Raw genomic sequence first — 22,617 nt, 5'->3', positions numbered from 1 at the left:
ATCCGTGTATGATGATAACGAGAGACATCACACAATAACGAAGCCACGGTTGGATCAGTTGAAATGGATTAGGCAATTTCTCTGACTCTATGATCTGAAAACACGGATTTTTTTAAAGGTACATTGGTTTCTTGATGAGGGGATTGGTTCAATCTAGCAGATATATCCACTTTACTGTCATTAACAAGGTCCAGTTGCACGCAGCCAATGCTCCCATTTAAAACCAGTCTAAGGCATTGGTTCTAAAATGTTAAAGTGGTTAAAGCACTGGTCACTAGCAATTGACGGCTACCGAACTAGTTCTGATGGATAAGAAATTGAATCAATAGGTTTAAGATGCCCATTTATGTTTTTTAAAGACGATCAGAACATAACATTCGAAAGAAATTCTAACTCAAAAATGTATAACAATCGAGTCACGTTGTTAACTTGTAGTACACGTGTTGATCGCTAGGCAGGCTACATGATTCGTTGATGGTGACGTCATACAGATGACAAAGGCGTTCATTGTCGGTTGATATAAGCGGACATTTCGTTTCATTTATACAAACAGCTTCACATTCTCGAACGCCTTCTTTGTTGCTTATTTCGTTCTTCGTCCAGTCCTGTAAAGAATTGCCAACGTCCCATTTGTGATCGATCTGATATTCGGGCAGTCGAGTGAATTTCTGAAACCGGGTCTCAATCGATAACTAAAATATATTAAAATAGGTAGGTTGTACGCGTTCGTCACGATTCCTTATGTTGCCGTTATCGAGTTATGAATATTCAAAATATTCTGACGACAGATCCGTAGAAACTTTTATCCCTTGCAGTGTCGAGTAGATTTACCCACTGGTGAATCCCTTAATTCCAAACTTCTATTGTAAAATTATCGATGAGCGCATCACGAGTCGCAACGGTGTATTGAGTTTCATTGACAATCCCAACGACTTCTTTAGGAGTAACAGGACTCGCAGAACTAAAGGAAACTGGCGAAAACGCCCCTGCGTTGCGGACGAATTTCACTTTTACACCATCAAGGTACATAATCCCGTTTGTACATCGCACGAAAACCCAGTTCTTACCCTTCAAACTCCTTTTGTTTATTTTGTATATTTTATGTGAGATTTTTAGCGGCGCCGGACCTACGCAGTAACCGTTCTCCTGTGACCTGCTATACGGTGCAAAATAGACGATACCGCGACTCATGTGTGCGAATTTCCCTATTCGATGCTGTCCAGAGAGTCTTGTGTACACAGTAACGTATCCGCGACCACGATATAGGAACGAGATCGAGTAGTTCTTCTGAGCAATGTCACCCCTTAGGTTACCGAAGTGCAGAAATGGCGACTTTCCGTTCCATGATCCTAAAGCTCTTCCGTTATCGACTCCTTTGCTTGTCTTAAGTTTCACCGTGTTATCGTCATGCGTCGTCATATTGGCTCCCTCGCCGAACACGAGTCCACGGTCGACGTCCACGTTTTCAAAATCGAAAAAGTATCGGTATCTACTTGACTGTGGTTTGGCTGAAATTTTATTCGGAAAAAGTGTTTAACGATGTGTGTGCAGTAGAAAGAGAGATGAATTAGATTGATGTTAATTAAATAGTTAGTGAATATGTCTGGGGTTCTTACCGGGTTCAGTTTTCGTGGCCTGTCCGTCCTGATTTGATATCTGAAACGAATAATCCGACGAATCCCGATTCAAAATTAGCTCGTTGAATGAATAAGAGGGGCCATTCACGCATTAGCTCGTTAGCATCTTTCCCAAAGGGTTTGACCTTCGACGTGCATTCGTCGCCACGTTTCGTAAATAAAGATATGCACTTTCACGCCCGACGAAATTGTTTTGTTTTAGTTACTTCATAGCTCTGCTACGTAAGGCAAGTTCCTTCGAGAAAAAGAAACGTTATCCTCTAGACTGGTTATGAAAAGAAAACCAATTTGAGAGGCGCAGTGGCCGAGTGGTTTAAGCCGCCGGTCACTGGTCTCATCAATCCAGGGTTCGAACCCTGGTGGCGACAGAGTTTCTCTGGTTTCTATCCCATTGGGAAGAAGAAACATCGAACTTGCTTATAATGCCCTGCGTGGCGCTTAGCGGGTTGAGGGTGTTTGAAAAATTTAAAAAACACAAAACCAAATTTATTTATACAACTTAAAGAAAAACGACCATGATTCTACCATTCCCCAACGATTAACTTGTAAACGAGTGATCAGATACAAGGGCGAACAGGTTTGCGTATTATATGCAGTAGGAAATTTAAAAAAAAACAACTTATTCCAAAACCAATTGTGAACCTTGGGGCCGGACAAACGGACAACGCCACCGTGCGGCGACCCAAGCTCAGATAATAGTTGAAAACACGAAACGTTGTCCACAAGTGAAGTCGAAAACATATTTCAGGTATCTTCGAACATTCAATACATTTCTGTATCAACAACGCGTCAATTGGAAGAGAAAAACAAAATACAATTGTAATACATATTTGTATCTCCCTACTTTCACCGGTAGACCTAACACGTCTTCACCTTAAGCAGGTGAATCCAGTCTCTCCGGGCACAGGTTATCCAAGTTCCCAACAGATCAAATCTATCCACGGTGAGCTCATAATATCTATACATTCTAAAATGCTTCTACTTTCTAATTCAATGAATCAACGAATCTGATGCTCTGGGATGAAAACACGTCTAGTTTCCGCGAGGATTTCGCTAGTTTACACTGTGCGTTCGAATGGTTAACTGATGATAATAAACACTAAACAGCGATGTCAGTTAGTCGTACACATCATCATTAGGCATTTACAAAATACAATTCGGCCATAATTTTTGTAAAATTCAGTCGATGGTCAAGAAATATCATGCTCTAAAAGTGATAGATACGACCGATAGAAATGAAAATATTTCGCCGTTACCTTGTAGTATACGCGTTGACCACTGGGCAGGCTACACAGTTCGTTATTGGTGGCGTCATACACCCGGCAATGACTTTCACTGTCGATGGACATCAGCGAACATTTGTGCTCGTTTAAACAAACGGCTCCACATTCCAAAACACTGCGCACTTCTTCGTTACCGATTACGCGTTTCGTCAGGCTGTGCGAAGACTTTGCATCGTTCGATTTCTGGTCGCCGATCGGGCATTCGGGCGGTTGTTGATTGGTGATTTTTTGAAACCATGTTCCAGTGGTATGGGAGATGAGACAGAGTACGATAAGTAAAATGTATTCGAATCTATTGTAAGCGTTCGCCATTTTCGATGTTGCCGCGCTTTTCAGTTATAAACATTCAAAACATTTCGACAAGAGCTGACGCAGACACAATGAGTTTCTGAACTGCGTTTGAAACCCGCAGTTGGTAAACAACAAGATGAAAGCCACAACTGTCTAATCCGATTTTTCTTCAAGTTCTTTTAATTTTTCTTTTAATCTTGTCATGCAGAAATAAACGTCGCGATTGAAAAATCGTTAGTTAAACTCGCTGGATTTGTAAATGCTGGTCTCAAGCTACTTAAGTAAAATTCACGTATACATATCTGTAATCTCTTTCATTATTCTATTCTCTGTGTATCTCTGTTTTCTTGTTTTTAAGTTTTGTTAATTATACATTTTATTGTACAAATTCTTGTTACCTCTATATACCAATGTTTGGTTAGAGCGAAATAAATAAAATATACCTAAAACCTAGTTCCTTCTAGATTTGAAGGTTCTGACACGTGTTAAGAGATATGAAACACCATTTTGGATTCGCCTTGAAGAGATATTCGGAATTTGTAAATGACCATTTCGTATCTTATCGTTAAATATGAAGATTGATATGTTGAGAGCTGCCGCCAATCCGATTTTCTGTTTTTCGCCAAGTTTGTCTGTTTTGTGCAGCAAATATAAACTTTCAATATTTATATTTCGCTCGTTTTTTTTTCGGTCAACGGGTCCCAATAATATTGTACTGTGTAGTGGCTTGTTGGATAAGGTGTTCGACTCACAATCGAGAGGTTGTGCGTACAAATCCTAATGAAACAATGCTATTCAGGCAGGACACATATCAGTGCCGGTCGTCTCATTCAAAAACAAGAATGAGGGTTCAGTAGTAGGTTATAAATAGAACTTATAGAATTGTTTAGGCCTTAAAAACGGATTTGCTTAGGGTAAACCTTCGTCTCAGTTATTTTCAGATAAGGATACCCAGTTGAAACTTACGTCATACTTCTTTCGTAGCCGTATAGATGTTTTCTACACGGAATCGATTCATAACGAATGGTATTGTTCCGCAAAGAGGCTTTTCAAACTCTATTCGCTTGTAAGCTGATACTCTTGATGCAGCTGTTTTCCTGCGGCAAAAACATAATGTGTATCATCGCTGGTTTTCGTCAATGTACTGCTTTATACGTTCGCCAAAATACAGTTTTCCTTTAGGACGATAACCACACTCAAACGTGGTGAACGGATAATAAGATTAAAAACCCACTATCTACAGATTGAAAGAATTTAAAAACAAGAATTCATTTATTCAATCTAAAATATATAGAATACACGACGTTTCGATCTCAACCTAGACACCTGACGATGATCTCTAGGGTGAGATCGAAACGTCGTGTCTTATATATATTTTAGATTGAATAAATAAATTCTTGTTTTTAAATTCTTTTAATCTGTAGATAGTGGGTTTTAATCTTATTAACAGTTTTCCTTTATTTGTCATTGACAGGGACCCGACTCGGCAATCTCCGGATTCTTCCGGTCCCCGGCAATCTCATTATTATCTCTGCTCATATTATGTGTTACTATATTTGTTACCACTGTTCTTTATGAGATTACAAATACAAAATACAATACAATCCTCCTCGAAACTGAACCGGTGAACTGGTACTTTTCAACATTCCAATGATATACCATTTTGATTTTATGATAGCCCGAGGGTTGAAAATATCCAATAAGCGTTACCTTACCTTACCATGGCCAACATTAACCTTACCACGATAGCAACATATGAAGGGAAGTTAGATTAATACCGGGTACACGAGTCGCCAGATTTGTTTTCAAGGGTTGTTCGGACACGGAAAGTAGATCGTATGGGATTGCGGTACAAATCATCTAAGGGAGTCGGTATAAACAATGATATATTCTGCTACCCAAAGCAAATAATTCTACTCTACGGAATATATTTCAGCCGAATTATATATACTCTCTTGGTGCTAAGGGAGTTGGTACAGACAATGATATATTCTACTTCCCAATAATTCTATTCCATGGTATTTCATTTCTGTCGAATTATCGTTGTGAAGTAATTGCGAAATAGAAATAGCAATATTATATATATATATATATATATATATATATATATATATATATATATATAGAAGGTCGATATACACGATTGCTGATTACGTTATCCAGTAATCATGCCAAGTAATTACGTATAATGATGATGATATTTACCGATGCCTGTGTACAATTTGTCTATCGTCAACCGATGACGAGTTGTTTCTGTAACGATGGAAAATATGGCTGTGACAATATTTGGTTTAGTCGTCTGTCTCGTGCTGTCTTCGTCTTTTGTGGGTAAGCATCCCAGAAACTCTTTGAGGCTCTCGCTGTAGACATTGAGCGGGAATCGACGAAATCGACGCATGCGTAATGACCGATGAAGGTGACCCACTCAATCAGCAATCGTATTTACCGCGCCGATTTACTAGAAGGAAATGAGACCAACGACCGAAAGCTGCCATCGTTTTAACGGGTTTTTCGTAACATCGTGTTGGTATCAAACTGATTTTCTGCTAGTAATGTTTGCTGAATTTGGCCGGGACGGGCGAAAATCGTCGCTATAATCAGTCTTGACGAGCCACGGTGGGGTCATAGGCAAATATATTACTATGAACCTGTTGTTCTAACCCCGCCCACACCGCGGAACTGGTTTCAACAAAATCCTTAATTTTCCGTTTTTTACTTTGGGTGATTATTCGATGATTATTACGAGAGAAATCCCACAATAACAAAGCCAAGATTGAAAAGATCAGGCGTACTGATAGTCTAAGTACAGGCGTACTTTCTGTACGCCTGATGATGGCTAACAGTTGTTAGCCGAAACGTCGCTCCTCAAATACAATCAGGCATTCTGATATAAAATCTTTCAATTTTGGCTTTGTTATTGTGGGATTTCTCTCGTCCTCATCATACACGGATATTGTGTATCTTCTCGTCTAATCGATGATTATTATTTCAGATTGTTTAAAGCTGCAGATTTTGCCGTCTGGTGTCATCGTGCGACGGGTAAACGAATCGTTCGCGTTCACTTGTAAAGCGTTGAACGTCGACTCGGGCACCGATCCTCAACTCGCCTGGTTCGACCCCGACTCCCAACAGATCACCAGCACCGATAGACTGTACGTTGAACTTTACCGCACATTTTAGTGAGCATTAATAATATTGATCCTGTGGTACCTTTATTTCATTACATGACCGTTTCAGTTGGTCCGAGATTTTTTTTGCCTAATCTGCATAATTTGCATACTGTCCGTGGATCTGACTACGTCTTCTATCTGAGATTAGTTTAGCAGGTGTGACAGACAGTAGTCCTGGGTGGAGAGAGGCGATGAGGATAAGTGTCTTGCCCGAGGACACTAGAATAATATACGGGATTCGAACCCACGACCTGGCTTCCGACAGTCGAGCGCGCGACCTGAACTAATAAAATTTTCTCCGTTTTTCTTCTGACACTCACAGGAAGGTAGAGCAGAATGCGGGACAGCTGACCGTTCTGAAACTGATATTTTACCCGGTCACGATGGACGATGGCGGCACGTATAAGTGTCGCTCGTTACTCGGCGGCGTCACGACCGAGGCTCAAAAAGAGTTATTCATCTATAGTAAGGTTTTAATATATCAATTCAGTATCCAATCACAGTTAACTAGATTTTAATTAGTTTGCCCGCTGAATCTTCTATGCACTAGTAGCGAAATCTCGTATGTCAAGTTGACTAAAGTACTATTTTGTCTTTATGTTACGCTGATTTGACACCCAGGTTTAGACGGCATATTTGTGACTTATTCTCTTTACGAATTTAGTACGACACCTCTTATTAAACTACCCTCCTAGTTTTGCATTTACTTACTATTCGAACTCGCTGAAAATTCAATGGATCCGAAATAGTGTTTAAATAAAACGTGTGACTTCCGACGAGTTAAATTTGTACATTTAACTTTGTTCTAGGCGTCTTCGATTATATTCATATTTCAACAACCTATAGTTGATAGGTTCACATCAGTAGACTTGACTGACTATTGTCTGTACCTTAAATTTGATTCTGATATTTATTGCAGAGAAAATAACGTGGGATGATTGCCCGAGGGAACAGCGTCCGGCTATTAACCAGGACGGGTTGATCAGGTGCGTCGTGAGCGGTTCGCCGGCTCCGCAGGTCATGTGGTCTTACCGTAAAAATGAGAACAGTCCCAGACGACCAATTATTATCGGTAAGTCTATCCGCTGGCGGTATCATCTGATTGCTCGGTCCCGATTGTCTGATCATGTCGTTTCGTTGATTAACGACTGATTTAAAAGCACTTCATTTTCCTTGAAATGCAGGGCTTTTCAGTGTAGGGTCATTTTTGAAACAACGCTCAAAAGTTAAGCATCAAAATCTGACGGCATAACGCTCGTTCTTCGAGGCTCCCTGTGGCTAGTCCTGTTAAGCGGCTGTAGGCCTAATAGTCTTGGAGTTTATAGGACGGGCCAAAGATTTTATCCGATTTTCTTTGAAATTCGTTGTCCAAATGCGGGCCTTTTCGAATTATGGGTGGTTCATGGGTTGTTCGGCGTGACCTTCTCTACAAAAACCCCGCGCTACTGACCGGGTAGGTCGACGTACAAAAAAAATTCTCATGACTGAATCCTATTTGACGTGAAGTCTAGTTCATGTTTTTCATATGAATATACTATTTTGAACCAGGTGACAGATATCAGATCGATAATAAAGGATTGAGTATAAAGAATATGACCGAAGCCGATAACGGAATCTATACGTGTACGGCTGAGGTCGAACTGACTGGAGACTTACAGCAACGAGCTATCACAGTCGAATTACACAGTAAGTATGAAATCTATTTCTATCTGTCGTTGTCTATAGATTCGTTATAGGAAGCAAGACAGGAGTCCGACGTCATCCCCTCTCCAGAAGTTTACTGCTGTAATACGAATGAAGAGTGTCTGATCATTTTCTTCAAATCAGGCTCCGAGTTCCGATTTGACTCATGAGTTAACTCATCGAAAATGAACTAATTTAAACTCGATGTTAACTCTAACTCGTAACTGTGGAAGTGGGTCCTGGTTGTTAAAATGTCTAATATCTGGTGTTTGTAGTTCATTTTGATTGTAAATGTCTCACATGTAGCACTGAACACATGTGAAGTGTGGACGATCAGTTTTTGAAAGTGTGCTGATAAAATGTCTAATATCTGGTGTTTGTAGTTCACTTTCAATTAGAAATATCTCAGGTGAAGCACTGAACACATGTGAAGTGTGGACGATCAGTTTTTGAAAGTGAGCTGATAAAACGTCTAATAAATGGTGTTTGTAGTTCATTTTCAAATAGAAATGTCTCAGGTGAAGCACTGAACACATGTGAAGTGTGGACGATCAGTTTTTGAAAGTGTGCTGATAAAATGTCTAATATCTGGTGTTTGTAGTTCACTTTCAATTAGAAATATCTCAGGTGAAGCACTGAACACATGTGAAGTGTGGACGATCAGTTTTTGAAAGTGAGCTGATAAAATGTCTAATAAATGGTGTTTGTAGTTCATTTTCAAATAGAAATGTCTCAGGTGAAGCACTGAACACATGTGAAGTGTGGACGATCAGTTTTTGAAAGTGAGCTGATAAAATGTCTAATAAATGGTGTTTGTAGTTCATTTTCAAATAGAAATGTCTCAGGTGAAGCACTGAACACATGTGAAGTGTGGACGATCAGTTTTTGGAAGTGTGCTGATAAAATGTCTAACGTCTGGTGTTTGTAGTACATTGTCAATTAGAAATGTCTCATGTGAAGTTCTGAACACAAGCGAAGTGAGGACGATCAGTTTTTGAAAGTGTGCTGATAAGATGTTTAATGTCTGGTGTTTGTAGTTCATTTTCGATTAAAAATGTTTCACGTGAAGTTCTGAACACATGTGAAGTGTGGACGATCAGTTTTTGAAAGTGTGCTGATAAAATGTCTAATGTCCCCCTGTTCATCTATATCGGAGATTGTATACGTGAGTTGGTGTCATTCCGTATAGGAGGGTCATTCCATCGGTCATTTTATCGGTTCGTCCGTCCGTCAGTTCATCAAATCCGTCGATCGGTCGGTTGGGTGTATCGTAACTGAGTGTCAGGTCTATGACTTGTCTTGAATAACCAAATATCAGCTTTTTGCGGCAGAAATAACAACATAAGCATTTATTGCAAATACATATTTATAATTGGTGCAAACCTATCAAGTATTTAATGTCAAGCAATTATGTATGATTGACACATTTACCGCTGCCAGTATACAACACGTTATTCATGAACTCATTGAATACGGGCTGTTTCTGCGCGACGAATTAGAATATGGCAGCGGCAATCGGTTTAGTCTTCTGTCTCGTCCTGTCTTCGCTATTTGCGGGTAAGCATCTCAAAAACTGTGTGGGAGATCCGATTCAGTATAAGACCACTCGTAGATGGGTATACTTCCCAAAACATGGGATCTAGATATGTTGCCGAGGGAAAGTCCTGACCCTCGTACTACGGTCGAAGCATCGGGTGACGATTTTGTGATCGATCAAAAATTGTTTGTCCGCGGCCGCTTTGTGCTGTATAGGGCTGTGTCAATTAGGAAATGTAGAATAGATACAATTTACAATGTTTAGTCCTCGATTAGCTGGAAAGATTCCCTTTTCTATTTGTACTCTGGTTCTTATAATGGTATCTTTATGGTTAGTTTTTTAAAACTGTTTGTTACTTCTCTAAGGCTACCATTAGTCTATTTGCAATCTTTCAAAATATACCGGTTTTAAGTATCAGGTGAGACGCATGGACATTATTAATCATCCATACACGCTCATTGTGAATTCATGCTTGTCCTTTTTTTTCAAGAGTATAGTCTCCCTTCGTACGGGGAATTCGACGGTCCTTTTTATTAGATTTCGAAGAAGAAAATGGTTCATGATTTTACTTCCCTGATGTGTTCGGATTGGATGGCCAGGTATCAAAGCGGAAAGTGACTTATTTTAGACCCCACCCGTGAGCGTCCCACGCTTTTCCGAAAGATGTACAATTTCTCTTTAAAAATGCCAGATTTACTGGATTTACTGCCTTTAGAGCTTTTAAACTGAAAATCGAAATGGAAGCAAACCCCCGGGCACGATCGTGTATGGTTAACTAGAAAATGGAATATCAGAAACGGTAATTTGGCTAAAAAATTTGCCTGCTCCAACCCTCATCGAGGATGCTTCTGCATTCCTTAGAACGCCATCACGTGTAGACAATTTATTTTCTTTATTGCATTTCTCTTTTTTTTCTTTTCGCTTTTGAGGGACCTGTTTTATACAAACTATTCCTTAGTTTCTACAGGCCCCTCCAGGTCTAATTTACTGTATTTTATATTATGCTTTGTACACTATACTGTAAATTATATTTGAAAAATAAAGTGTTCAAATCAATCAAAATCAATCAATTCATAACAATGATTTTTCATCATTTTAAATTTCCCTTAAAATGCTAAGATGACTTTGATTAAACTTTTGATCAGACTCGAAAGGAGCCCCGGATGAATTCAGGCTGATTGACGACCTGTTGGGAAAGCATTATTCCGCGATAAAGAAGTACGTTCGACCAGTGAAAGATGTCGAAGACGCGGTAACGGTGAAAATCGGCTTCAGTCTGATCCACATCGATCAAGTAGTGAGTAGACATCAGTTTGTACCGATCCACAACTCATCCTACCCTCGGCAGGGATTCGAACCTGATCGGGCGCGAAACTCAGCCACTGCATTTATTCCGGCCTGATATGTAGGCTCGGATTGCCAGTTTTATTAGGCCGGATATTCGACGGAGATAAGAAGTGTAATAACTCGGGCTAAATTATGCGTTAAGCAAGGTTTCGTGCCGTAGCAGCGTCGAAGCCATCAAGTTCGAATCCGCGCCAAAGTAGGGTCGATCAAAAAGGGAGAGTGAATAATCTCTTTAATTAATGAAAATTATAGATTAATTATCGGGTACCATTTTTGTCATTTTACCTGAAAATTTAGCTACAACATATTAGTTAATTCTGAAGCAATAGTTGCTAAATGTTAACAACCAAAGTTCGTTTAAAATATCTCTTTTGGTCGTTCAGTTATCAATTACGCTTTATCAAATGAAAAAATATCAAATTATTTGAATTAGGTTCATCTACAACTTTCATATCTGATTTTAGTTTCAAATTCGTCTATAATCCTGATACATGTTTACATTTTTTGTAGGACGTGGAAAATTCCGTCGCATCGTTCAACGGATGGCTAGATCTGGTAGGTATTGAATCTATCAATCTAGACCCAAGTTCTACAGTCTTTGGTTGAAATTCGACTCTTGGGTTGATTTAACTGCAAAATGCGCTAATTTTCGCCAGACTATTTGCAGCATTGATTGTTCATTAGTGATAAGGATTTTAATCTGCCACATGGGCCCCTCACTCCCTCAATCACATGGCATTTGAAATCTATCGGAAGTCTTTTAAAAACTTATCGTCCACACGTCATGTGGTCAGAACTAAACGTTAAAATATGCATATCTATATGCATTTTTTGATGATCTTCAGGAATGGAACGACTTTGGATTACGGTGGGATCCAAAAGAATACGGTGGCATCCGATTAGTCAGGCTACCGACACGTTACATCTGGACCCCGGATATTGAAATGTACAACAGGTAATTTGAATATAATCCGGTTAGGATTCTCATCCGTCCTAGGGATTGGAAAATTGTTGAAAATCGGTGATATTCATTGAAAAAACTATAGTACTGCAGATGGTGTCCTCGGGATATTGACATATTTTAGAATTTGGGGGCCAGTTCCATAGTCAAGGCTTAGACTTAAGACCGGTCTAAGACCAACTTAGTTTTATAGCCAATCTAACAACTTAAGATCAGTCTTAAGATTTAAGACCACTTTTGGTCTTAAGTCTTTTGTAAAACAAACTCAAATTTTTCAAGTATATGTCATTTATTTGTAGCGGTTATATCGGTAATGTTGGTGGCTTGGTTAAGAAGACAGACACGCTAGCGATGGTCAGCCACGATGGTACGGTATTCTGGGCTCCCCCTGTACGTCTGATCAGCCTATTTGGTGGCGTAGATGATAAAAACATAGCTCTCTGTAAAGTGAAACTCGGGTCATGGACCTACGACGGAAATAAGGTATTGACTATCGTTAAAAATCATTTTTCAATTGATATGAAAATAACATAATCTACTTCGTACACGAATACATATAAACATCAATTGATTATGTTACCTGATATATCGCATTGGGAATGTAGGTGACCTTCGACCTCATTTCATCCCATTTCTAATTGACACTCTAAACACCACAGACAGCAGACATGTACGTTTTATCACTTAAAAAAAGTGATTGTCCACACTTTCCCTATTTTTGCCAAGACAACACTTTCAAGGAAGTAAAAATCGCGAATTAATGCTGTCGTTTCTTTTTCTAGAATCACTGTATAGCTCAGAGAATGATTCATTTTCAAAATCTTCCCCGAAAATTCCCGTAAAACCGTAAATGCGTTATGCCTACATCGCTTAAAGCCATGTACCTAATACGTATGTACAACCAGTCCTTGGATTCCCCACGCCGCCCTACTCAAAATTCCCCGATTATGTTCAGGACTTCCCCTTTTATTGAAAATGAACTACATATTTACAAAAACCCGACATTAGACATTTTATCAGCACACTTTAAAAACTGGTCATCCACACTTCACATGTGTTCAGTGCTTCACCTGAGACATTTTTAATTGAAAATGAACTACAAACACCAGACATTAGACATTTTATCAGCTCACTTTCAAAAACTGTTCGTCCACACTTCACATGTGTTCAGTGCTTCACCTGAGACATGTCTAATCGAAAATGAACTACAAACATCAGACATTAGACATTTTATCAGCTCACTTTCAAAAACTGATCGTCCACACTTCACATGTGTTCAGTGCTTCACCTGAGACATTTCCAATTGAAAATGAACTACAAACACCAGACGTTAGACATTTTATCAGCTCACTTTCAAAAACCGACCGTCCACACTTCACATGTGTTCAGTGCTTCACCTGAGACATTTTTAATTGAAAATGAACTACAAACACCAGATATTAGACATTTTATCAGCACACCTTCAAAAACTGATCGTCCACACTTCACATGTGTTCAGTGCTTCACCTGAGACATTTCTAATTGAAAATGAACTACAAACACCAGATATTAGACATTTTATCAGAACGCTTACAAAAACTGATCATCCACACTTAACACGACAATAACTGTATATGGTTTGTTTCAAGGCTACTTGCTGAAACCTTCATTAATAGACGTTTCTAATGTGATTCACAACTAATTATTCTGATTATTCGTATTGTTTCAAATTTTATTTCAGGTGGATGTGAAACTGCGCAGTCAAAATATCGATGTGAGCAATTATCGTTTAGATAAGAGATATTCGCTACTTGCGCTTAATATAACCAGAAACGAAATTACTTACTCATGCTGCCCCGAACCTTTTCCCGACATTTCGCTTGAGTTTAAAATAGAAATTAAAAGTTAAATATTTGTAATATGAAACCTCTGGATCCGGTTCCACCGTAGTGGGTCAAGATTAGACTCGGAGAATTAAAGATGTACTCAACTTAAATGACTGAAATTTAACTCAAAGCCGCGCGACTGGGCCTGAAATTCATACAAATTAGGCCGTTTTTTATTATACGTTGATATGGATTTGATTGACTCAAAATGATTGCGGTGGCGGGTAAAAATAAAAAGATAAAAACATTGAATTCATTAGAAGTTAAACTTGCTTTTTATTTTGGAGGTTGTTTTGGGATAATGATTTATTATTGATTATATTGATTTATCGAAGTTAAAGTACTAAGACCAGACGGCGTGACGAGCACATCATCTTAACATAGAACTATAAGCGAAAGGGAAGGTCGAGTCCTCCGCTAGGCACCCCTAGTAATCTCGTGTTTTGTTCAGTGCCCTCACCGGTGGCGATAAACAATAACAGAGTTATTGGATCTGTTAAGATATCGTTCGCACAGTCACGAAGCTGAAAAATTTATAGATTTATCAAAATACGAATTTTCGGTTTTTCACTAAAATCCTTCGTCATCCCTTTCGTCACGGTTTTTAGTGTTTTAAGTATTTCGGTTTCGTGGTTGTGGTACCTGTACTTTACTCTTCTTTCGTGACTCATTGCGAAGTTTTAACTCGTCTTATTGGGTCTCTTGTTGAATTCAGCACCTTCAAACCCCGCCGAGGTACACCCGGTACCAGAACTGGCTGAACTCCGATTGCGTTTTCAAGTATTTAGCCGCTGAAATGCATTGGAAATAATATATGATATTGCACATGTTCGAAAGCAAACACAAAGCCGCACCGGGTACTTAATTGATTTAAGTAAATATCCCGTTTGGAAAGTTCATGGTGGTTCGTGGTACCTGAAAACTGCGAAGAGCCTATTTTCGACGATTGTTCTTCGTCCGGTAGCGTTCGAGATATTTAACTATAGTTAATGTACGTTGCAGTATCGAGTTTGTAGAGAATCCCACAAAAAACAATAGAAATGATTACCATATTTGAGTTTAACTTTGTTTTTTTTGGCATGGAATTATCGGGCTATACAAATTTAATTATTATCATGATTATTATCGTTGCTATCATTAACATCAAAAACGGGAAAGCAACTTTATTCTGAATAGAAAGATGTAATCGGACTGCTGATCCTAACCCTAACCCTTAATCGTGAGATGGAGGCTTTCATTCTCTATGAAACCGGTCGTGAAAGTGGTTATTCGACACCATAGGATCTCAATGTGATAGCATGAACATCGAGTGCGGTTTCCAGCGAAAGTATATGTCGAACGACTGTATTGAAAATATGTATTGATCTGGTATGAACGCGGGTTCGAAAGCAAACAGAAAGCTGACGATTTCGCACTTAAATCGAGTAAATATTCCGAATGAAAAGTTCATAACGGTAATGTTCGAGCTGTTGGACTTTAGTTGTTTGTTGCTTCGAATGAGACCACTATGAGAATTAGTCAGAACGTCGAAATAAACTACAAACTCGAGGAGACATCTAACGACTTAATATTATTTTTTCGATATCATAATTCACTACATATAACCGATAAAGTGTTTTATCATTATCAATGGTTATCTTTGCTAGTTTTATTGCGGTTAAACTGTAAACGATTGACGAAGGGAAAATTAAATCTTGCTGCATAAAATTGAGTGGATGCGACAGTGCAAAACAATTAATTATGTCACTAACTCAGGGCTCGGTTTTATAGACTGGTATTACCTTTAACCCGGGGGCTAACTCAATTGAAAATAAAGGCAATTCCCCGGGTTAAAGGTAATACCAGTCTATAAAACCGGGCCCTGATTTTTTATACCGTGACTCCGGGCTGCACCTTCAGGACCTACGCACTATTCGATGACTAGTCTATCCACAGTGTTGTTAATAAAAAGCCACTTCCTGAAAATTTGCCCATATCAAGTACCAAATAATTCTATCGTGTTTGCATATTAAAGACAGATGTTTTTTAAGTAAAATCGATACCACGCCTGTATTACATTTGCAAGCTTTTTCCTTATTTTGAACAGCTAATGTTGTTGCGTTCGCTCGGGGAATTCGCTGTCGGAACTCGTAAGTAGAAATGAGGTCCCAGGACACCTAGTTAATGAATGGATATAGCGATTTGTTTTATAAGCAATCTAAAACAGTTACAAGGAACTTATACGCTCTTATTTTCATACTCAGTTATTCTATCAATGCCAGTTTTAGATACGCAAGAATTGTGAATAAGTAACTTGTTGAATTGAGATGAAACTTCTAACGTCGATTCTGTTATTGGTCGGTTCTACAACTGCAGGTAAATACACAAACTTTAAAGGCCTAACCTGTAAGAAACAAAGTTGCCAGTTAGTGACTGGCAACTTAATCCATTTGAAACTGTAGTGAATGATATCCAAAAGTCTTCACTAAAAGGGGTTAAACAAAGAAATTTAACTCCATGAAAGTTAAACAATATATATCACACCAAACTTCAGTTGGTAGGCATGGAGACATATCGTTAACCTTTCAAATTATGCAGTCGATTTTCTCTCATGAGCCCTGTTTAATGCAGACTTTTGGATATACTTCAATGCAGTTTAGAATGGATTAAAAAAAATGATGTTTTAGGTCGACTGCCAGTGATTTGTGGTCCTAATAAGACTTTTATCAGGTATGTACCACCGAAACTGACTGAGCTAGGCCACCCGGATTGCTCTCAAGTCAGGTTGAAATAGACGTTAAGTACCAAGTGGGTTCTTCGGAGGATTCGGAACAACTTGCTCATTGTTTACAGCGGGTTTTGCCATCATTGTTTTATCTTAGTGATCGCCTGTAGCTGTGGAAGTGGCTGGAAGCAAGTTGGACAGAAATGCTTCAAGCTGTCGCCTTCTGACCAAGAGGCACAATACCACTGTGGACCAGATTTTGTTGGTAAGAGGTATTTTCTTATTTTATTGCCATAGGTCTAATACTGTTAGGGTTTACTAAACCAAAGCGATTTACTAATGAAACGAGTCTATTGAAACCGTAACGATTAGGAAGTAACTATGAAATGAGGACTCTACGTTCGACTGTGGCAATCGAGGATTCACCAGGTTCGCTAGTGTGCACTCAGACAACTACTCCCGCATTTCTTCTCGTATTCAATTAAAGTTTATCCATAATTTCTCAAATTCTTTGAATGATGATTAGTAAAAACCACCTTAAATACGAACCTTGAGATCATCTGAGTTTATCAAAATGAGTGATTTGCCTAATTTCTGATGAGGGAGGCTAAAAAGTCTAGATGAAAGTTCATTGAGAATGAACTAGATTTCGATGGCGTTGTCGCACCGTTACGCACGCCATCTAGCGGGATAGCTGGTGGTACGTAGTCCTCATTAAGTTCCACCCTCACCAGGGATCGAACCAGGGAATCGAACGTACAGAAAACGTGCTATCCAGCTAGTAGAAATAACTGTAGGTCACTTGGTCAGGGGTTATACAGCTTTTACCCCCAAAAAAATTCAAAAAAATTTGCATCTTTTTGCTGCTGATCTTTCATGTTTTTTTACAGCGATGCCGTGTCGTTGTGTTAAAGGTTGGAGAAAAAAAGCCGGCCAAAACAAATGCACCCACATTGTTCTTAGGGAGAAAGATTGTATTCCATATTTTGCCAATATTGAGAACTCAGAGGAAAATAAGGCGGTTAGAAGTAAGACAGTTATCGAAGTTTTTTTTCTGTTTTTGATTCGTCATATCATAATATGGGCCGCCATCGGTTTTCGTTTCGTTTCATTTTTGAAGTAAAAACTCCCGATAAACAAACTCGATCACCCGTTTATGAAATACTACATTTAAACCGGTTACGGGAAGAACAACACGATTCAGTTCATCGAAATCCTCTAGTCCCGAGTGTACAAAATCTAACTTTGGTGATCGCTCTATTTCGGCTTTTCTTTTCGTGATCGAATTAAATGTCGTTAACACCTGAATTTATGTTTCTTCTATTTTAGCAAAGGGGGTAAAAGTAAAAACCTGCCGCCCTCGTCACTTTCCCAAAAAGGGCTGGCGAGAAACAAGGGTATTTCTCTACGTGGCCTTATGCTAAATTACCTCCGCTCCACCTTAGAAAAAATGCGCAGCGCATTTCCACCGAAATTAGTTCTAACCGACTAGCACGCCACCTGGTGGCTTGGAAGGTTTATCCACGATGACGTGAGTTGATCCTACACGTCTCGAGGTTGTCCTCCACGTTACGACATTATATTTCACTATATTTATCCTCCACATGACGACTTTCATGTCATTTTGGCGGCGATGGCTGTCCACAATAACACACAGTTCGGCCGGAGTTAATCTGATAAATATATATATAACGTACGTTCGTTTGTAGGACTTATACCCAAACAGCACAACACAGTATGGCTTGGATATAAGACCACGATGAAAAAGGTCAGATATAATTGAATACACCTTTTTTGAGACCAGACTTTGAGCGGGCCAACAATACATCTTTTCAAATATTGGCCGACAATCGTCCTCCGAAAATACCGCATCCATTAGTTAAAGTCCGAGATAGGATACGTTAAGGCTTAGTTTCAAAAACGTGAAAAAAAATCGTGTCACGCGAAGAATTCATTTCGTGGCGAATGATCAAATCATGGTTATCGCTATCAGATTTTGATGTGGTTCATTCCAGGGTTACACTAACTGGGGTACCGACGAACCGAATAATGGAGGAGGCAATCAGTATGAAGGTTGTGTGGAAATGGTTCGCACAACTGGTAAATGGAACGATAACAAATGCTCCAATAGGCTACCCGCTATTTGCTCGAAGAGCTGTCAATGAGAATGATCGAATATTTTCGCTTCTAATCAATACTATTTGCAATCGTGTCAAATATTTAAATGCATCGTAACGATATGTTTTGGTTATGGAAAAAATATAACTCATTCATAAAGAATATACTTGCTCACGGAGTTTAGATGATAAGGTCTGCTCATCTTCGTTGACGTCGGGGTCTCGAATCCCGATGTTCTTTTTCTGAATAATTTTCTCATTTACTCTAAATGTAGTAAAGAAGTTATTGAATTCGTTTGACTAAGTGTGTGCAGTGAACGAACGACACAAAGGTCGAACAAGATTGAGTTTACTACAAAAACCAATCTTTAGAGGCCCGGGGATACGCACGTAGTTTTCCGCTGTTAAAATGACCAGAAAAACAAGTTCCTTGTTTTTCTGGTCATTCCACCTGAAGACGGCTGTTAGTCAACAGCCGAAACGTTGTCGTTTCATAATAATAAATTTGATCGTATAATTTTAAATTCGGAGTGTGGGATTTCTTCATTTGACTTTCCGTTGAAACTGTATACTCCGCTGTTGTCTTACAGTCGTTTATATTCTCTACTGCTCATAGGAAGTACGTACAGGCAATGTTCGACTAGGTTATGTAAATAAATACGTGGCCTAAATTCGACCTTCAGATTTCGGGCACATATTACTCTGTTACAATGCCCAATCTTTGTATACCAAACATTTTCTGGTAGCTCTTACTACTAGTTTCATAACAGGTAAATAGTTCTATGGGTCATTTTTCGCCTTTCTTCCTCGGATACGTATCAAAATCTCAATTGATTTAGAAATTAAAAGGCAAATACATATAATAAATTATTCCCCTCCTGCCATTCGTATTAAATACAAAAATTCCCACACGAGAAGATATAGTAACAATTGTATACGGCGAACAATTTGGAATTTTATTGCACGTTCAGAATTCCATTCTTGAATTCGCAGATGTAGAAAGTCTGGTGATATTCCGGGTCGATGGCGTCCCAGGTACACTGGTTGTTTTCCAGTACGCCGTTGTATATGTAGGCGTGTGACCGCGAAATCATTTCCAGGTCGGCATTGTCACGCCAATTTCTGAAAAAAAAATGAACGGACACTTCCGGAATTCGCTGGAAAGTTAGCAAGTCAGTACGGAAGCCTGGCAGTGACATATGAGATTTCGGCGTATTCACGATTGGTAGAACACTATATCCGTGTTGACGCGATGTAGAGAGAATCCAACAATGATAATAAAAACTCCGAAAATGAAACTTCGAGATAGTAGTTTACTTCAACGTTTCGACTATATCCTAATAGTCGTCTTCAGGAATCGTCGAAAAGAAACTCGTATTTCACCAACAGGCTTCCGTATTTTGAGTCCGGGAAGAGATTAACGCATTATCCGTGTATACTATGAATAAATGCGTGAAATCCCCGCAATAATTCTTGTAAGGATGGATTATTGTTGGATCGTTTATTCCGTATTTCATTCATCAGAAAATGTTCGTATGAATATCAGTTCCGATTTCATTACTTATACGGCTATTTCATCAGTTATTCCGTCAGATGGCGTTTCAACCCGTCGGTCAATCGGTCGAAAGTAAAATGGCGTAACGGGTAGGGCAGATATTTGAAATAAGAACTACGAGGAACGTCGATAGTCAAGGGTAGAAATCTAACCGGTGCTAATATGAGCGTTTTGTAGGATCGCTGTAGCGCCCTAAGAAGTGGATCTGTAACAAGAATTCCCGGTTGTGCGAAAATATGTTTTTCGTAATTTCGGTCATTGCAGAATACTGCGACACCCCTAGACTGCCAGTGGCCGATTCCAATCGACCTATGGCAATAATGCTAATACCTGTATTTCGATTCGTCCCCGTTCACCCATTCGAATCTGGCGTTGTAATTTTTCTTCAAACCGATCCAATAAGAGGATTGAGGATGGCTTTGTAGGATACCGGCCACGAAATTCAATCGAGAAAGAAAAAAAAATATGCGCAAATGCGACTGGAAATAAAAGTGATTCCCGGCGCAGAAGTGATAGGAGATTTGATCACAACTTTGTCGTAATGTCTGGAGGAATATTTTGCGAAAAAAAACGAAGACTGATATACTGATTTAGATTTAGATAATAAAAAAAAAAAACAACAATAAATTCTGATGATGAAACAGATGACTATACGAACCCTGGCGATCGTCGTCGGGTATAACGGCCAGGTATCCGCCATCTTTCTCGCAGTCTTTCTCGGCTTTGTCCCAATCGAGTACGTTCTCGCGCACCTCGTAACAAGTCGTCAAGTCGTATCTTTTACACGTAATCGTCGCCGTCACCACCGAAAGGCCTGCGCCTAAAACACCGGGCCACTTTCCGAATTAAAACCCTACATAGACTGGTCATATTGATCGATTTTGATTTGAAGTCCGCGACTGGTTTTATTTAGAGGGTTTACCATCGACCAAACGGTCGGTTTTCGGGTCAGATTCAGATCAAACCGCAATAGGTGGTTTTCTAGATCTTCTATCTATCACCCCAGAGGTTTTGGTTTTGAGGTTGGTTGATCTTTAAACCACGCCCCGAATCTAATTGTAAATTTTGAAATTTTGATTGTAACCTTGATTGGGCTGATATACAATATCAACTTAAACCATGCAGACGCTGGTTTTATAAACCAGTTTTATGTAACCGGCTGGTTGTTGTATCGGCGGGCTGGCTGGGGAACTAGCATTTACACCAGCGGTACAGGATTCCATCCATCAGGAACAACGAGGCAGTTAAACCTTATATGTACAATCTTTATTGCATCCCGGAATGAGAATGATTATCATAACTTTACATAGTCTTTATATACAGAATCATGAGTATAATGTGAGAACTATGTGTCAGACAAGTTGTAGACATTAGGACTCACAAACTAACACCTAGTGACATATTGTTTGAGAGACATTAATTAATTATCGATGACCACTGACTATAGCTAATTACTTTGAATACATATTGAGTAGTCTGACATGTTGATAACGATAAAGCACATATTGAAACTATAGTCATAAGTTATAATACATTATATTATTATTATTATTATTATTATTATTATTATTATTATTATTATTGTCATTATTATTATTAATATGTAGTAGAGCTGTGAAATATTATGAACTGTTCGATATAAATAAAATATGCGTTTTATATCAGGGTGACATTTAACTTTAATTCTGCAGGGGCTGGTTTTATAGACTATTTATTTCTAACTAGAACCCTGCAGGGGCTGGTTTTATAGACTATTTATTTCTAACCAGAACCCTGCAGGGGCTGGTTTTATAGACTATTTATTTCTAACTAGAACCCTGCAGGGGCTGGTTTTATAGACTATTTATTTCTAACTAGAACCCTGCAGGGGCTGGTTTTATAGACTATTTATTTCTAACTAGAACCCTGCAGGGGCTGGTTTTATAGATTATTTATTTCTAACTAGAACCCTGCAGGGGCTGGTTTTATAGACTATTTATTTCTAACTAGAACCCTGCAGGGCTGGTTTATGGAATATTCCGAACTTGAACCAGTATCATCGGACCAACTTATATGAACTTGATTTAAATAAGCTTTGAAGGTGCTCACTTCGATTCTGGGCTTGAATGGAAATTTCTGCTGAGATTGTTGAAGAAAAACAAATAGGCTCCCTGTACTCCGACTCCGTTTCCAGGACCGATTATCATTACAACAATAAATCGTTAAGAATATCTTTAGGCCCCTAAATTAAATATGACTGGTCGGTATACCTACCGATTATAACTAACGAGAGAACCAGCAATTCCGCTCCCATGTGGTCTGTATATGATTTTCAAGAAAATAAAGGTAAGTCTCGGTGATTCCTGGCCCTGAGATCCCGATGATTCGATTGTTAAGGTAACGACGTCGAAATTGTTGAATGCAAACGGTATGTAGCTGATGTAACCATGCGTCGTCACCTGCAAATGCAAGAACGAGTTATCTTGAT

The 22,617-nt window shown here is 39.0% G+C and overlaps 3 protein-coding genes across 3 annotated transcripts; 2 read left to right on the top strand and 1 right to left on the bottom strand.

Annotated features, from left to right (window-relative positions):
- Nucleotides 1–6,721: 6,721 nt before the first annotated feature.
- Nucleotides 6,722–14,497, top strand: LOC141907366 (acetylcholine receptor subunit alpha-like 1). Its single transcript, XM_074796985.1, has 8 exons — nucleotides 6,722–6,846; nucleotides 7,301–7,453; nucleotides 7,930–8,067; nucleotides 10,747–10,898; nucleotides 11,459–11,503; nucleotides 11,794–11,903; nucleotides 12,209–12,392; nucleotides 13,630–14,497. The coding sequence occupies exons 1-8, from the start codon at nucleotides 6,765–6,767 to the stop codon at nucleotides 13,795–13,797; spliced, it is 1,032 nt and encodes a 343-aa protein (XP_074653086.1). The 5' UTR covers nucleotides 6,722–6,764; the 3' UTR covers nucleotides 13,798–14,497.
- A 1,362-nt stretch (nucleotides 14,498–15,859) lies between these two features.
- Nucleotides 15,860–18,643, top strand: LOC141907839 (E-selectin-like). Its single transcript, XM_074797582.1, has 6 exons — nucleotides 15,860–15,903; nucleotides 16,036–16,129; nucleotides 16,636–16,743; nucleotides 17,369–17,506; nucleotides 18,188–18,246; nucleotides 18,494–18,643. Exons 2-6 carry the CDS (start codon nucleotides 16,081–16,083, stop codon nucleotides 18,641–18,643), a joined length of 504 nt encoding a protein of 167 aa, XP_074653683.1. The 5' UTR covers nucleotides 15,860–15,903; nucleotides 16,036–16,080.
- An 895-nt stretch (nucleotides 18,644–19,538) lies between these two features.
- LOC141907598 (snaclec bothroinsularin subunit beta-like) lies at nucleotides 19,539–22,607 on the bottom strand. Its single transcript, XM_074797290.1, has 4 exons — nucleotides 22,404–22,607; nucleotides 20,809–20,970; nucleotides 20,481–20,592; nucleotides 19,539–19,717 (listed from the first exon to the last, which is right to left on the bottom strand). Exons 1-4 carry the CDS (start codon nucleotides 22,441–22,443, stop codon nucleotides 19,552–19,554), a joined length of 480 nt encoding a protein of 159 aa, XP_074653391.1. The 5' UTR covers nucleotides 22,444–22,607; the 3' UTR covers nucleotides 19,539–19,551.
- Nucleotides 22,608–22,617: the final 10 nt, after the last annotated feature.

Source organism: Tubulanus polymorphus, chromosome 6 (genome assembly GCF_964204645.1).
Source record: "Tubulanus polymorphus chromosome 6, tnTubPoly1.2, whole genome shotgun sequence".
NCBI lineage: Eukaryota > Metazoa > Nemertea > Palaeonemertea > Tubulaniformes > Tubulanidae > Tubulanus > Tubulanus polymorphus.
This window is presented reverse-complemented; position numbering and strand designations above follow the sequence as displayed.